Genomic DNA, 17234 nt, shown 5'->3' with positions numbered 1-17234 from the left:
TTGGGTATGTTTACATCTAATGGAAAAAGTCAAGCATTGTGGCAGCACTGGAAGGTTCAAAATTTTATGTGCAATTTTAACAAACTTTAGAATAAAGATGAAAAAAAATCAGATTGCTGGACCAACTGATATCTATATGGGAAAATGAACTTTTACCTCTAATTCACACCACACACAAAAATTAACTAGATGTAAAGTTGATCTGAGATACAAACTCTCGAGCTGCTAGAAGAGAACAGAAGACCATCTTCTCAGCCTTAGGGTAGACCAAGATTTTAAAATAGGACACAAAATGCACTAACCATAAAAGGATTTCACATGCTGGACTATTTGTTAAGTATATACATTACTAAAGACCCATTGCTAGAATATACAAATAACTCTTGCAAATCAGTAAGAGAAAAACAACCCAATAAAAAATGGGCAAAAGGAGATAGATAGCCAGGTGGGCTGATCCGCATATGAAAAGGTACTCAGCCACTTAACTGGTCAGAGAAACTAGACCTAAACCATAATGCAATATCACTATATACCCAGAAGAATGGGCAAAATTATTTTGAGCAATGACAATGGAGCTATAGGTGAGAATGAACGCAGGTAGAGCTCTCATGTGCTGCTGCTGGGAACTGAACTTGCTGCAGCCAGTTTGGAATAATGTGTGGCAATTTTCAGAAAGTTTAACAATGATCTAACTCATGACTGCCCCTCCCTTCTTAAGTGTACACCCAAGAGAAATGAGTGCATGTATTCAAAAAAAGAATGTTTATATGGATTTATTCACAGTAGTCCTAAACTACTAAATATCCATGGAAATACAATAAACACACAGAAGTATATTTGCAATAGTGGAATAATTCCACAGAGCAATAAAGAAAGACAAACTACTGATACATGCAATAACACAGATAAATCTCGAAATCATGTTAAGCAAAAATCCACATATTGTTTGATGCAACATATATGAAGTTCTAGAACAAGTAAAAATAATCTATCATGACAGAAGTCATATAAAATGGAAGAGACACATGGGATTCTCCCTGATGATGGGCATGTTCTTTATCTTGAACCGAGTGGGGACACACTGGTATATCAACTGCCCAATGAACTAGTTGCTTCAGAGCTGGGCATTTGGGACTGTTTATATCTGTATGTAAATTGATTAAACACCTTAATTTTGCATAGCATCATGGAGCTGTAAAGCTAATGAGGATCTTGGCAAGGATGTGGTCCATCCATTATCATCCATAGATAAGGAAGCTCTTATCTCTATCCAAGGTCATACTGCCTACAATGCTGGCAGTGGAGAAGGCAGGCAGTACTCTCTAAGACAACGCAGGCCTGTCCATTTACTCTTAGTTTTCTGTCTTCAGACAAACCCTAGGAACTTGGGGCATTAAAATACCATGTCATTTTGACAAATTTACTATTATTTTCTCAATTACAGCACTTAATTTGGTCTTCTCAACATGCAGCACCCACTGTAAAACCTTGTTCTTCCTTTTCTTAAATTGTAACAAAAAACAAATAAACCTGAGAACTATGACCAGCCCTATGTCACCCACCACTGCTACTAACTAGCCCTGGAGATATTCTGAGGCTTGGGTAAACTTCCCACCGAGTCTTTTCTATCCTTAAGAAAAACAAAAAAGAGCTGTAATTATTCCAAGTACAGTCTCCCAGAAGAAAAAGTGATGAGGGGGAAAAAAAGGTTGATCGTGACATACAACTGTCAGCTTCTTCCTTCTTTTTTCTTTTAATATTTATTTTTTAGAAGTAGTTGAACACAATAACTTTATTTTATTTCTTTTTATGTGATGCTGAGGATCAAACTCAGGTCCTCGCATGTGCTAGACGAGCGCTCTACCTCTGAGCCACAACCCCAGCCCGTCTTCCTTTTTTTTAACATAACAAAGTTTATTTATTTATTTTTAATTTATTTTTTAGTTGTAGATGGACACAATATCTTTATTTATTTTTATGTGGTGCTGAGGATTGAACCCAGTGCCTCACATGTGTGAGGCAAGCATTCTACCACTGAGCTATAGCCCCAGCCCTAACAAAGTTTATTTGAGCAAAAAAATATTCTTGAACTGGGCAACATTCTGGATCAAAGATGGTTCAGAATATGCCCCTAGTGTCAGATTCAATGGGACTCATTTGCTAGCACAAACACATTTCTGTCCAGAGCTTAAAAAAAAAAAGGCTGGGGGGAACACCCTGAAGACTGGGATTACCTTGGGAGTTTGGGTGACTTGCTAGCTCTGGAAATTTTGGGAGATTTCTTGGCAGCCCAGTCGTCACTCAGCTCAATGTCACTGGAGTCCGAGCAATTGCAGCTGTCAATCACAGTAGAAATCAAGCTGTTTCCATAGATCTCATCTGCAAGATACCAATTTAAGGGAAGCTAAATCAAGTAGACTTTAACAATGATCCCTGCATAAACCAGAGGACAGACTGGCAGATATAGACCAACAGGAGCCTTCCTAGGTTGTAAGCAGGTTCCCAGGGCAGCGGTCAGGGAGCCTTCACTTGGCATGAGTTTCTTAGCTGGCTAGAAGTCCCAACAAGCCAGGTGGTTCTCCATGTGTCATGAGGCACAACAGCGAAGCCATTTTGTTTTCAACTTTCAGTTCAGTGAACAGTGCCAGATTATTTTGTATATTCCTTGGGGCATTAAAATACCATGTCATTTTGACAATGGCAGAAAAAAAAATTTCCTAATTCTGCTTAGAAAATAGCATAAAAATGTCAAAGGAAAAAATACTAAGCTCCTTTCCATTTCAGCCTCTAAACCTAAAGTAATGGCCTGGAGAGTCCGTCAGTCCTAATCCAATAGAATTAGGACCTTATAAAAAGAGAAAGAGCAAGGTCTCTTTTTAATGCACAAGGACCGAGGACAGGCTGTGTGAACACACAGAGAATTCTGGCAGCTGTCCAAAAAGCAGGAAGAGCTCTCCTTGGAACTTCCTGTGACAACACCCTGATCTTGGGACTTCTCACCCTCCATAATTGTGTGAACCAATTCTACTAATAAATCACGTACACACAGAGGATGAGTTTTGTTTCTCTAAAGAACCCTGATTAATCCTGATTTTGGTACCGGGAAGTGAGTGCTGCCGTAGTGAATAGTGGAATAAATGAAAGAAGCTTTGCAACTGGTAATGGGTAGAGGCTGGAAGGTTTGGAGGCGCAGCAGAAACACAAACATTAAGGGCAGTTCTGACAGTTTGGGACTCAACGCTTATAACCTCATTGAACTTTAATTATCCCCTAAAAGTCCTATCAAATACACTCACACTGGAGGTTAGAACTTCATATGTGAATTTGGGGGAGAGTGCACACAGTTCGGTCCATAGCAAGTTCTGATAAAGATTCCTTTTGAAAATCTGTGAATTTTCACTAAAAAATATACTTGGAGAACATTTACAACAGTGGATCACAAACTTCAGTGCATAAAAATCACTGAGAACCCACAGCGAACAGGAACTTATATTAAATAAGTCTCCCTGGTGGTCTGCATGGAGATGGCCCATGGACAACATTTTGAGAAACAATGATGCATAAGCTTGGAAGAGTTAATTGGCTTCTCAAGATGAAAAATTCTTGGCTTTTCAAAGTCAGGAATCATTTCCTTCTCTGAGCTAGTTTATATATACCATTCAGTTGGCAATTAGTCACATTGTGCCTTGTGACACAGCTTCTACTTTTGTCATGAGGTATTTAAATCTTGATTTCTTTACTGAACTTTTCAAGTGTTTGTCTTGTCTTGCAGAAGGGTTTACAAACTCCTTAAAAACAGAGATAATCCTGGGCCTTCTCCGTTATCTAGGAGACTAAAGGATCTCATACAAAATAGGCACTGTTGACTGGTTTGCTTTACAACTTATAATTCTTTAACTATAAAAATAAAACATGGCAATCCCCAAAGGATTGTTAGCAATTGGTCAGTCTCTTTGGTATGAGCTGACAAATGTCAGCACTAGGGGAAAGCAGGCCTTTGGGTAATGAGGTCAGGCTTTAAGCAAGTCTGGCCTTAGGAGGCTGCAGCCTTGGTGCCCACATGTCCCCTCCTGTCCCCTCTGTAGTGGGAAGACAGTTCTTCAGGGGAGTACCCTATGATTTCAGCATAGGTTTTATGGAGTCCCATCCAGAGGAAGGGCCTTAGATACTGACAGCCAGAGAGAACATGTGCGCAGGCTCTGCTTGGGACTCGTTCTCTGTACCCCTTCCCCAGGCACCTCCAATTAGTGTCAGCTTTCCTTCTCCCTTTCCTGAAACCATGCTAACATCTTCTGCTCTGTTTTCTATCTTCCCTCTCCCTCCTTCCTATATGCCTCCTCCTCCACAGCCCCAAATTTTTCTACTTGCTTTCTGTTCCTAGTACTAGTTTGTTACATAAGTCAAAAAACAGGAAAAAAATGCATATCTAATATTTTAAAGTAGAGGTTCATTGCTTTTGAATTTATACAGTAACACTGGTAGGAGAATGTTCCCAATGATGCTGAGCAAATAATGTGCAGCAGACAGGTAGAGCAACTGCGTAAAACATCAGCATGGGAAAGCGAGGTTTAGGGTGCACAAGCCCACTGCTTTGTGATATAGGGTCATGCACATGTCACAGCAGCTTCAGGGATGTAATGACAGACAAAGGATAACCTGATGGGCAGGACAGTGAACTAGTGCAAGGAAGTAGGGACATTTAAGTATAAACTAATAAAAACAGATTCAATCCAATAGTGTTTCAAGGTCAAGCACTTGGGAAGCTCTGGGGGACAAAAATATGACTCAGTTCCCTCCCCTGGGTCCTCAGGATTTGATGGGCAAAGCCTTTGAAGCACGATGACTGCAGTGCGCTGAGCAGGTCTCCACAGCCCATGAGCAGGGATGGTACCAAGGACAGTGCTGTTCACTCTGTGGTGGGTGTCAGGTAATGTCTCACAGAAGGCAGCACATTGAGCTGCAGGTACTGATGGGTACGCAGACACTGGGCTAGCATTAAGTGGCACCAAACACCAAAGTACCTTCTTACAAGAGCATCACAGTCTAAGATCTGAGAGAGAGGGAGGCAAGAGTATCCTTAACACATTAACTAAACAATGAGGACCAGCAAAGGAGGGAGTCTGTACAAAGGTAGAGTGATCCATCATGTTAAAGATTTTATGGACAAGCAGGAAATTTTCACTGGTAACCAGCTAAAAAGCAGTTAATGGCGTATCAGTGAAGGACATAGGCAGAAGGCCAGGGACAGGGCTGAAGGCTTCAAGTGTTCTTTCTTCTTCTTCTTCTTTTCCTTTCTTTCCTTCTTTCTTCTTCTTCTTTTTTTTTTTTTTTTTTTTGCAGCGCTGGGGATAGAACCCAGGGCCTCATGCATGCTAGGTAAATGCTCTGTCTCTGAGCCACACCCCTGGCCCTAAAAAGATAAATTATCTCACCTACCCAAGGAGGGCAGGGACATGGCCCATTACTATTTTCAAACCACCTCAATATGACATTAGGGCACTCATGAATGCTTGGTCTTTAATTGAAAGAGGAGGCTCTTCCTTCTAGAAGCTGGGTCAGCCTTCCCTTCTCTCAGAGCAGGTTTTCTCTACCATGGCCCCAACTCCATCATGCCTTATACAACATTATTAACCTATCAGAAAGTACATTTAGAAAACTGTCACTTAAATAGGATTTCAGGAATGTAGGAGCTTCAGGGATATTCCACGCTAGCCAACTCAGGCTCACTTCACAAAAGGCATTCTTTTGGCATGGGTTGTAAGTAATAACATTCCATAACCATAGGGGAACAAGGGCTCAGTCCCTCAGCAAGGGTCCCACCTGTCTTGCTGTCTGTCCGCGGGTCCATGATGACAAACTCTGGCCGTAGCTTGCTGATACGCCGCCCCTTCAGGATGGGCACGAGCCCGCCCAGGTACTCCAGATAGAGGGTGTAGCACGGGCCACCCACCTCCGGGTCATCCTCTGTGCGCTTCATGGTGCAGTGCAGCCGCTCATTGCCTGCTGAGGGGTAGCTGACAAAGTCTCGCATGTTGTTGGGGTCTGGAATTGGGGGCTAGAGGCAGGACACAGGCAGAAAAGGAAAGAGTTGGGACTCCAGAGACTCACACAGAGAACAAAGAAGGCGTGGGCACATCAGGGAGCTTGGGAAAGGTTAACTATGTGGTATGGAATAGCAACTCACAATTTGTGGGTGCTCATCACACAACACCTAAGCTAGGATCCCACTTGAGACAATTAAATCAGAACCTCTGGGGGTAAGACTGGTTAGGTTGTTTCCTAATATGATACAATACAGCAATGTTGAAAACTGCTGGTGTGGAATCAATGGAAAACATCTAGGAAAAAAAAATCATGAGAGATTCTAAAACTTTGAAGTATCAGTAAAAAAAAAAGCACCCAACAAATCAATCTGATACTCAGAAGTAGAGATAAAATATAGAAAAGGACCTAGGATACTGAGGACCTGCACGAGTAGCAGGTTCATATTCACACGCTGCCTTTATAGTTTCTGGAGGCACAGTCAGTATGAAAGACGGCAGGCGGCTGTGTTGGGCCAGGGATCAGGGTAGGGGGGACTCTCCCTCCAGCACAGCAGAGAGGAGAGCAGGCCTAAATTTTGACTGGGTCCAATCCTGCCTCTTCCCTAACTAGCTGTGAGGCAAGTTACTTCACTTCTCTCAATTTCTTTCTTGGTTTCTCAAGTGGGAACAAGGTCAGATTCTGTTTGGAAGTCAGGATGGAACAAAACTGATTTTTACAAAGGATGGTACAAATCTAGTATACAGTTAGTGCTAAATAAACACTTGCTCCTTTGATCATCAGGACGACAGGGAGTCAAGCTGGGAATACCAGCATGGACATGAGAGAGGTGAAACTACCATACAAGGCAAAGCTCACTTGGATACTCAGGGAAGACTGCGGGCATGGAAGGACATGGCGCAACTCTGCAGAGTCACACTTGAGCCATTTTTGGACACTCTGGTGAAGCAGGGAGCCCTGTGCATCTTTTCTGATGCCCTCCCCCATCTCTCCTGTCCCTATCCTCCTCTTGGTGAGCAGAGGGTGGCAGAGAGGTGAGGATGGAGAATGGGGAGGGCAGAAGGCTGTACCTTGATGGTGGGGATGAAGGCAGTGGAGAGGTAGGAGCAGAGGCGGGGGGGCAGGGTCAGCTTGCTGACATCCTTGTCTTCTCGCAGGGTACTGGCAATGGCCTGCTGGCACAGTAGCTGTAGGCTGGACACCCGGTGTTCCACTCGAACCACGTACAGGGCGGGTCCTGAGGCCATCAGCAGCCGCGAGTCCCTGTGGCCCCAGCAGATGGAGATGATGGGGCGCTGCAGGCAATGAGAAGAAGACAGTGCTTAAGCTTTTGCTCTTCTGGTGAACAATGGACATCAAGTCCAGTGTTCTCAGTAAAATAAAGTGAGCTGACAGTATTGAGAATATTGGTTTTAAGAGCATAATAAAGAATATTAAATACCACATTATGAAAACTGAGCATTTTAATTGAAAAGGAATGAGATCTTTAGGCCAGAGCACAAATAAAGGACTCGAATAATTTCATATTAATCTGTACAAGCACTGTCTTGTTTAATTTGGTGCCATAAATCCTAACAGCTCTATATAATGGCCCTTCTACTAGCCAGGGCAATCACCCCAGGATGTAGTCATCCATATTCCGTACTGAAGTGCTGGTCATCAGAATCCCCAAATTACCCAGTGTTGTTTCCCATAGCTCAGGGAGGTGGTGGGTAGGTAGATCTGAAGGCTCTTTCCGTCCATCCCAACAGGCAGCATTTCAGAGTCAACTCAACACTGGATGGACGTGGGGGGCCTGGGCATGTGAACTGGGGAATATTTCCCAGTCAAAGTCTCTTAATTTTCTCAGGAGTCAACTGGGAGCACTGTGAGAATTAAAGGACATGGTGGTACCATGGTGCTTCTGGGACCCATCACAATCTACAACCCAGGTATCATTCACTGCTAATCTCCAAGTGACTGGGCAGGGAGGCAAGGGGAAAAGCTCTGTGGAAAAGGGAGAGGTGGCAGGGAGAGAGTTCCTGTGGTGGCCTTGCCAGGCGTTTGTGGCCATGATTTTTTTTCAAAAGGCACGCTGAAATCCAAATATGTATGTTAGAAATGTCTTGAACTGAAAATCCCCAAAGCTCAGGGGTGCCATTAGCCAGGTAGAGAAGAAAGAGGTAGAGAGCTGTGATGGAGAAGCAGCGAGAAATGTGTTCATTCCCATCCAAACAGATGGAGCACTAATTTAATGAAGTCTCCAGGGGGTTCAGAAACCAGAAAAGGGAATACCAGATCTTTTATATGAACGACAGATAGGAACAGAATTCACAACACTTTAGTGACAAACATCAAAATAAAAGAACACATGAAGACACTTCCTTAAAATACCCCCCAGGGTCAGCTAATCCTGGTTTCAACTTCAAAGCAAAATGCAAGGCTGAGGATAACTCATCTTGCATTTCCATCCATGAGGCCAGGCAGTCCCAGGATGGGACAAGATTAACAAGCCAACACCCCCAACTCCCTAAGGAGGACTGAGTGATTGCTGGCTGTGGACCTAAAACCCAAGTCTGAGGGTTTCTGAAGCATGTTCAAGCTGGGTCTCCTCATGAGATGATCCCACCCAGAGGGCAGACCCCATAACAGGGGACTGTGAGCTCACAGCAAGGCACAACCACTGCTGAAAACCAGGACACCAACACAAAAAATACAAAAAAGTCTCCGGCACCATCAGCCCGGTAATTGCAGGTTAGAACAGAGGCCCTATCAGCACCAGCACCAAAATCTGAACCCAGGGCCTCCCTACTACATGATATACACACACCCTACGACTGAGGTACATCTCCAGCCCTCATGCTTAATTTGAAAGGCAAACTGCTGCCTCTTTATTCCTGAACCCCTAAAATAATATTCCGCAAAGAGCTCAAGGCATGAAAACAGTCCTCCATCATCACTTGACTCACTGCAGCTGGCTGCAGACATGAAACACTTCTCCCATCTTCCATTCCTCCTTCATCAATTGATCCATCTGACATGCTGGTGGTTACAAAGCAGGAACTGCAGATTTATCCTCCCTTCTCCTAGTTCTGCTTGTCAGAGTAACTATCTCTGTTGAACAGCTGATTATATGTTTTACATAAAATTATCATGGGTAAGTATGTATGTCTTTGTGTCAAGAACTACTAACAGACTCTCAAACTGGATGAAAATCCTGTTACATTTCCACAAATAATCACTTCCCATCATAACAAAAATAACCATGTCTTCAAAACTTACCACATTCCAATAGCACACAGAGTGCCTGCACATACTCCCTCAGCAGGTCCTCTCAACTCGGCTACACAGGCATTATTAACCCATCTAACACAGGAGGAAAACAAGGCTGAGGGGGCTGGGTAACTCAATCACAGCTCAGGAGTGGGAGAGCTAGGGCTCATCTCACCAGCGGGTGCTGCCTCTGAAGTGTCAGTATACCCACGCTTGGACTAAAGAATGTGCACTGTTTCCTTGCAAAACTCAACTAACTGCCAGTCACAGATGCGGTGATGAGTCCATTATTCTCCCCTAGTCTGTTTTGCTCAGAAACAAACCAAACGATGTCTATGGAAAAAGCAAATGGACAAGAGAACAGACTTTACCAACAGAACATGGACAATGACCTGACTGGTTCATTTATGGCTGAAAATAAGCCGCAAATCATGTGGGCCAGCATGCAAAGACAAATGACCAGGGAGTATTGGTAGATGAACTGGAAATAGCATTAGGATGATATGCCTGGATGGTGAGGGAGGACAGTGCTATTACAAACTGGGCATCACATGAATGTGAAAAACAGATCCCTCAGTCAAACAGGAGTGTGAGGTCTTCAAAGATTAAAGGACAGAAACCAGAACCCAGGAAAAAGAGCTGAAATTATTTAGCCTGGACAAATAACACCTACAGGGTTTCAAAGGAATCATTATTATCTGGATCAAGGTTACCTCCAAATTCCTCCTTCTAAGAACAGGACATGGATACCAAAAGGAATTTAAATTAATTTGGGGTGCAGGACTCATTCATTTACCCAAGTTCGGGATGGTTTACTCCAGCCTGGGGGACACATTAGTTTTTGTAGCCTATACTCCTATGAAATGATAAAGTAGCCGAGAAAGTGTTAATACCTTTCCTCTTGTGATTTTTAAGGTTGTATCACAAAAACACAGGGAAGAAATTACAGATAATAAAAACTGTCCCTCTAGTGTGAAGATTTCCAGGTATCATCTGTGTGGGGAAAATTAATTCTTGTGGTTACCATTTAGTCAGATGTCAGGCAGCAGGGACATGACCTCTCAGGATCCCCATAAACCTGTCCACAGAAAGTCCCTTTATAACACATTGTCTTTCATTTTCAAAATCACATTTCCCAGCCTGCTAGGCTCATGTTACAAATACGCTGCTGCTTTGGAAGCAGTCAGATTTCAAACACAGGTGTCCAGTCTTGACTTGGCAGCCATCATTTTCTGTCACTCTGTCCTCTGGGCTCAGCCATTCTGGCAGAGCACGAGCCCACTGTCTGTTTGTCCACAGACCTCACCACACAGAGCATCCTTCCTCCTGAGGAAGCTCACCTGTTGGTATAAGCTGCTAGAGAGAAATGCACTCCATGTTCCGTTCCAGTAAAACCCTTGGACATACAAAGGTCCCTCAGACTCATGTTCTAATCTGAAGAGCTGCTATCCGCTAGGAAGAACTAGAAAGCTTGTGGATTTAATCTCTCAAATCACATAAAATGACTGATGGCTAAAACTGTGAAGTTGAAAATGTTAAAATCTTGTGGGGCTGGGTTTGTAGCTCAACCTAGCATATGTGAGTAGGGTTGCCACAGAGAGGAGGAACAAAGCATGTATTTTACATACATAAAATAAAGCTACAAAAAACCCCTTAACTTGTGTAAAGAGGTTCACGTATCTGGTGCATCGGAGGTAAAAGGGCGAAACCAAACAAAACAAAGAAAAAGGAGCTGCATCTAAGAGAGTCAGCAAGGTGGACACTGCTGCTCTGCTGGATCCACAGGAGCTACTGCTCACCTGGGAGGATGTGTCATTCACCACGGCAGGTGCGAGGCACAAGGTTAATGGAGAGTCCTCCTGCCCTGCACCTCCCTCTTTGGATGATGATGCTGAGCAATGTAAGCAGTGGGTGTTGGCTTCCTTTCCCTCTCTTCCTCTGGACAGCAGTATGGACTGTACCTCTGAGTGACCACTTCTCACGCCTTACTATGGCACCCCATCTCCTGCCATTACACAATACATGCCCTGTGTCAACCCAATCATTTATTCATCTATTGCACCACCAACCAGTCATAAAATATTTGCCAAATGTATACAATGGACCAGATCCATTCTAGGCATTAGGGGAGCAATGCTGAACAAGACAAAATCCACCCCTCAGGGAGCTTACATTCTGGGGTGGTAGAGAGAAAGAAACATCTTAACATGTTTGACAGGGACGACCTGATAATGTCAGTAGTGAGGACGCTATGCAGTGAAGACAGGGTGGCGTAAGGGACTAGAGAAAGAGCGCAGGGAGCAGGCAAGACCGCTCCAAGGAGGCCCTCTGAGCAGAAGCCTGGCTGAGAGGATGGCATGCATCACTGAACTGGCATCAAAAGCTTCCTTCCAGTATTACCAATTTTATATCCATTAGAGCAGTTATTCAACAGTTTTGGAAAGATGTAAGAAAAAAGCAGGTGTCCTTTACATATTAAAAATAAGCAGATTAGAGGCAACTACACTGGCCCAAGCCAGGGATAAGGAGGCAGTCCTGGTAAAGACTCCCCAGATGAGAACCAGCTGCCGAGGTGGTAGAGGAGTAGATCCCTGTGGAGGTCAAAGGCCTCCCGCCCCCTTCTCCCATGCTTTGTTCCTCCTCTCTGTGGCAACCCTATAAAGGGGGTTCTCTGGCAGGAGGAAATGCACAGAGAAGGGGATATTGCAAGTTTACACAAGCACATGCAACAGAATTCACTTCAGAAACCATGGATTCTGAGGAGATGGAGATGACCAACCTGATCTAAACGTGACACGACACAATGCATAAAGAAATATCTCATGGGACCCATTAATATGTACACTACTTATGTTTTTATGCATCAGTTTTAAAAAATAGTGACTGGTCATCATCAAACTGTTGGGTGGAGCCACGAACAATTTTGCATATGAAATCGTAATGATTTGGCCACCAACCAAGTTGTATAGTAATAAAAGCTGGCTCAGGATTCAGCCAGCCGAGTCTCAGTTTTAAAAGAACACAACCATTCTCCTATTCTCTAAGCAGACAACACCCACGGAAGACTTGCTCACCATTCGCAGCAAACCTGGAACGCCACCATGACAGCCCTGGGAGAGCAGCCAGTGCTTCTCCTCAACAGAAAGAGGCAGACACATTTTTGGCTAAAGGATTCTCCTTCAGGGGTACCGAAATCTCCAACCATAAATGCAATTTCTCATTTTCTGTTCCCATAACTTCTTTCTTAAAATTCCTCTGGAGGGCTGGGGTTGTAGCTCAGTGGTACAGTGCTTGCCTAGCACATGTAAGGCACTGGGTTCCATCCTCAGCACATTAAAAAAAAAAAAAAAATCACTGGAACATCTTACTTCAACAACCAAAACTTACAGAACACATGGTGACCCCAAACCAGCCTGTAATGCCAGATGTTCATATAACAAGCAAAAATCCCAGACCCAAATTACTGAGGCCCGCAAATTTCATTCAGTAGTACTAACTCTAAAAATCCATCACCAAATTATCAGATATTCAAGTAGATACAGATGATCAGACCACAGCTGATGAGGTAACTTACAGAATTTTAAACTACAACACATGCAATAAGGAAAGGAAAGTAACTGATAATAAATTTCCTTGCAAGAGCTTTAGCCACAGGCATTAATGTTACAAGTAAATCAAGAAAATCAATTTTAAAGCCAATACTGCCACATGTTGTACCAGACAATGGGCTTTGTATGCAGTAGCCTACAATCTAATTAACTTGGAAATAAATTATCCAATCTAAGTTGCATTTAATTCTTTTTATAAGCAGTTCAATAAACTGCCTAACTTCCTTCCTGCTATAAAAATTTCCCTGCCTTTGGACTCCTTGAATAGCACAGCACATATCACACATGGTTTGAGAATCACTGCAGTTAAGAGTTAAGTTGCACATACTGAGTATTGGACTTCATTTTCAAAGGCAGTATTGTTAGCCTTTATACCAACGCAATATTTTCAATGGTTGCACTAGATCCTAAATGAAAGAATCAATAACTGATTAAGGTGTTGAGACACTGCAGGGACACTCCACCGACGAATGCTGGTCAAGTCTCTCTCTTATTCCTGAGCCCAGGAATAAACAGTTCAGATGCAAGACCCACGTTTCATATGGCAGCTTGTGAGAATTTTTGCAAAGGCTAAGGCCATCAAGCCTCTACCACATTCTAGTCTGAGTGAAAGTCAGAAAAATGAGGAAAACATAGGCTCTGACTTGAGTAAAATAAAAGACAGGAAAGTATAATTCATCCCAGAAGCATTAAGCATCCCAAGGGCTCATCAGGAAGAAGAGTCTCAATCCCACAGGCAAATTTAGAAGAGAATGTGACTGGGCTGGTGTTGAAGCTTTCCCAGGAAAGACACCTCTGAAGAGGGAGGAGAATGCCAGCGGGAGGCACACCTAAGTCAGAGTGGACAGGGGACTACAAGGCTGAAGGCACTCACAGTGCTCCAGACCTGGATTGACAAATATTCAAATACAACAGCCTTATGAACTCAGAAAGAGCTGAGATTCTTACCTTCTCCTACTTACCACCCACTATGGTTTGAATGTGTCCCCCCCAAATTCCTATGCTGCTGGCATTTGGGTGGGGCCTCTGGGAGATACTTGAGATTGGATGAGGTCATGGCCTCATGATGGCATTAATAAGGAAAGGACCCCACCTAACAAACTTGCTCTGTCTTGCCATAGGATGCCCTCTGTCACACAGTGATGCCAGAGAAGGCCCTTACCAGATGCTGAGATGTAGGCAGCATACTCTTGAGCTTCATGGCTTCCAACACTGTGCAGCAAAATGCTTTAGGACTCAAGCATTTTGTTATAGCAACAGAAAATAGCCTAAGACATTGCCTATTAGGCTACAGATAAAAAGCGAACCTGAGATCTGATTAGAAAGGGCACAAGCCTTCTGGTCTAAACCACCAACAGAAAGACTGAAGAGCACCTATGTTGGCAACTGTCTACCCAACCGCTGAACAAATATTTACAGAGCACCTACTATGTTCTGGCAATGCTCTGGCCATGGAGCCACAACCCTACACAGGGTAACCTCTCCTTCAGTCTCAGATTCGCTAGGACTCCAACATAAATGATCACGTTGCCAGACAGCCTGCTGCACACTAATGGCCTCAGCTCTGCTCTACTTCAGCTCCTCCACGTGCTCACGTCATCTCTTATAACTATTTCACTTCTAAAACAGGAATCTGACATTTCTAGCCAACCATAGCTTCCTACTCTGTTTTCATCACTTCCTCTTTTTTTTTTTTTTTTTTTAAAGAGAGAGTGAGAGAGTGAGCGAGAGAAAGAGAGAGAATTTTTCAACGTTTATTTTTCAGTTCTCGGCGGACACAACATCTTTGTTGGTATGTGGTGCTGAGGATCGAACCCGGGCCGCACGCATGCCAGGCGAGCACGCTACCGCCTGAGCCACATCCCCAGCCCTCATCACTTCCTCTTGAACAGGCCTTTCTGTGACTTTATGCTTCCTGGTCTCAGGTCATGAAGCATCAAACTATGGATTGGTTGCCCGTTTCCTTATAGGGTTCTGGGTCTTTGTGCTACACTCTGCTTTCCAGTTTCTGATTTAGGCACGTTGTACTTCTGACTTGGGACTGTAGAGAAGGCACGGACAGCACAGACCCTGGCTTTGGAACAGACTGTCCAGCTTTGGCGGGGACTTCACTTCAGCCTGTCATTCCAAGGCTCCTGTGCCATAGTCCCTGTGGCACTGCACTTTTCACTTTTCTTCTGGCTCTTAACTAGTTGGGATGAGAGAAGTTGTCCCATACCAAGTGCTTTGTCCTCTCCTTTCCTTACCAGTCTTTCAGCTCTTTCTGTAGTCTGTCTTTCTGTACCTCGTCTCTAGGCTGAAGTGATTAAGTCACAGGAAGTGAATAGGATTAGCACCCTTATAAGAGAGGCTAAAGGGTGCTTCTGTCCCTTCAGCTTAAACTTCCTAGCTTTCAAAAACCATAAATACTTTTCTATTATTCATAAACATCCAGTCTAGGGGATTTTGTCAGAGCAGCCTGAATGGACCCAGGTGCCTGACACATCTATCCTTTGAGTTACTCATCTCAAACCCATACTTCCCATCCCTCCCTGGCTCTGGCTATTCTGCTTCTTTACTTCTCTCTGCACAAAGCTTTATCATTTGTTTGTAAGCATGGTCACACTCAAGGCACCACCCGCTTTCCCCTTCTCCTCAATCCCTGCCACACAGTTTACACAGCTAACACTTCAGTTATATCTGCTGCCTCAACTCCCTCATGAGTCATTTTGTCACTCATTCTTTATCTTAGCTACTACAGCTATCCGTCTAGCATCTAGAACAAAGCTTGGCATTAAGATGGTTCAATAAAGATTGACTGATGAAATGAACCAACCTTTTACAATGTGACTGCCATCACCATTATTCTATTGAGAAGACTTGTTGACCTTAAAACCTCCAAATCCAATTTCCTCATGTCTACATTCAACTGTTGTCCTCTTAGTTGACATATTTCCTTTAATGGCTCTTTTATGACATTCCCCTTGCATCTCTTTCTTCCTTCTGCTGCTTGCTAAATGAGGATTATCACTCTACTATTCAAGCTCTGCACTTGGTCATCTGCTCCTTTGTCCTCTCTCTACATTTAATACAAATTCTTTTCTCCAACCATGGTCTCTCTACACAAGGCTCTACCTGTCTCTTTGATCCGGTCTCCTGCCTGAGTTCTTGCCCCATCTCTCCAATGTGCCTTCCAATTACCCCACCCAAACACCTGGCGGGACTCCTGGCTGAAAGCTTCTGCCTCTGGAGCCAGCACCCTCCTCCTCCTGGGTGGCAAGGAGCCAAGTCTAGTGTCATCTCCCTGAATTCTGCCTCAGCCACTCTATTCCCACTTCCTGGCCTTCTCCCTTATTCCTTCTGGCTGGGATTACACTGCCCCCCAACAGATCAGCCTTCCCAAAACTCTGCTGTCTTTCCCTTGCTCATAAAACAAAAATTCAAAGACAACAAAGTCTAAACCTCTTGGCCAGTGCTGCTGTCTGAATGTGTCCTTCCAAAACAAAACCAAATTCCCACTGCTGTAGTAATAAAAGATGGGACCTTTGGGGAACAGATTAAATCATAGGAAATGAATAGAATTAGCATCCTTATAAAGGAGGCTGAAGGGCGCTACCTCTCTACTCTGTCCCTCCAGTCCTGTGAGGCACTGAACCTGCACTTCTTGATTTTGGACTTCCTAGTCTCCAAAAAACATGAGAAATAAATTTCTATTATTTACAAACTACCAAGACTAAAGGATTTTCTTATGGCAGCCTGAATGGACCAAGATGCCAGACATTCAAGACCTCACACATCTGTCCTACAGCACATGTAATCTTATTTCCTGTTGTTGCTCTTCATCTAACCTATGCCAGAGTTAAACTATACTCTATTTCTCAAAGTAATTTATTACTATTTTTTTAGAGAAATCATACTATAATTGCCAGTAGCTGAAGAAACTAGGGGATAATACAAATAGCAAAGAATCTTATGTTATCTGACCCTGGGAACTCATTAAGCAATGCATAGCAACAAAAATGGGTAGTCCTGAGGCTCAGCCACCTACTGAACCACTGCTTACTGAGACTCTACCACAAGCCAGGTGTGGTTCTAGGCACCTAAAGGACAGTGGCAGATAAGACACACAAGGTTGCTTCACATGGGTCCCTTATATTCTAGTGGGATGAAACAACTACTCAGGAAATAAAATTGAAGAATTTCAGATTCTGATACATGCTAAGACAGAAACAGCCCAACAAAATAGAATGCGGCTGTGGAGTGGAGTATCATGGGGAAGATACTATGCAAAGCCTCTCCTGGGAGGTGAGACTCAAGCTCAGACTGACGGTGAAGAGGAGTCAGTTTTGAGAA

The 17234-nt window shown here is 43.6% G+C and overlaps 1 protein-coding gene across 4 annotated transcripts in view; it reads right to left on the bottom strand.

The window, feature by feature from the left end:
- Tulp4 (TUB like protein 4) overlaps window positions 1-17234 on the bottom strand; it is a 221600-nt gene that overhangs the window by 13416 nt on the left and 190950 nt on the right. For all 4 annotated transcript variants that reach the window (XM_046456592.2, XM_046456591.2, XM_046456590.2 and 1 more), the window contains 3 exons: window positions 7113-7337; window positions 5821-6055; window positions 2235-2379 (listed from right to left, as the gene is read on the bottom strand). In XM_046456592.2, coding sequence (XP_046312548.1) covers window positions 2235-2379; window positions 5821-6055; window positions 7113-7337 — 605 coding nt within the window. The remainder of the gene's footprint in view (window positions 1-2234; window positions 2380-5820; window positions 6056-7112; window positions 7338-17234) is intronic.

Source organism: Marmota monax, unplaced genomic scaffold (assembly GCF_021218885.2).
Source record: "Marmota monax isolate L192 unplaced genomic scaffold, Marmota_monax_Labrador192_F-V1.1 WCK01_AAM20220418_F8-fsc00164, whole genome shotgun sequence".
NCBI lineage: Eukaryota > Metazoa > Chordata > Mammalia > Rodentia > Sciuridae > Marmota > Marmota monax.
The sequence above is the reverse complement of the archived record's forward strand: the minus strand, read 5'-3'. Positions and strand labels throughout refer to the sequence as shown.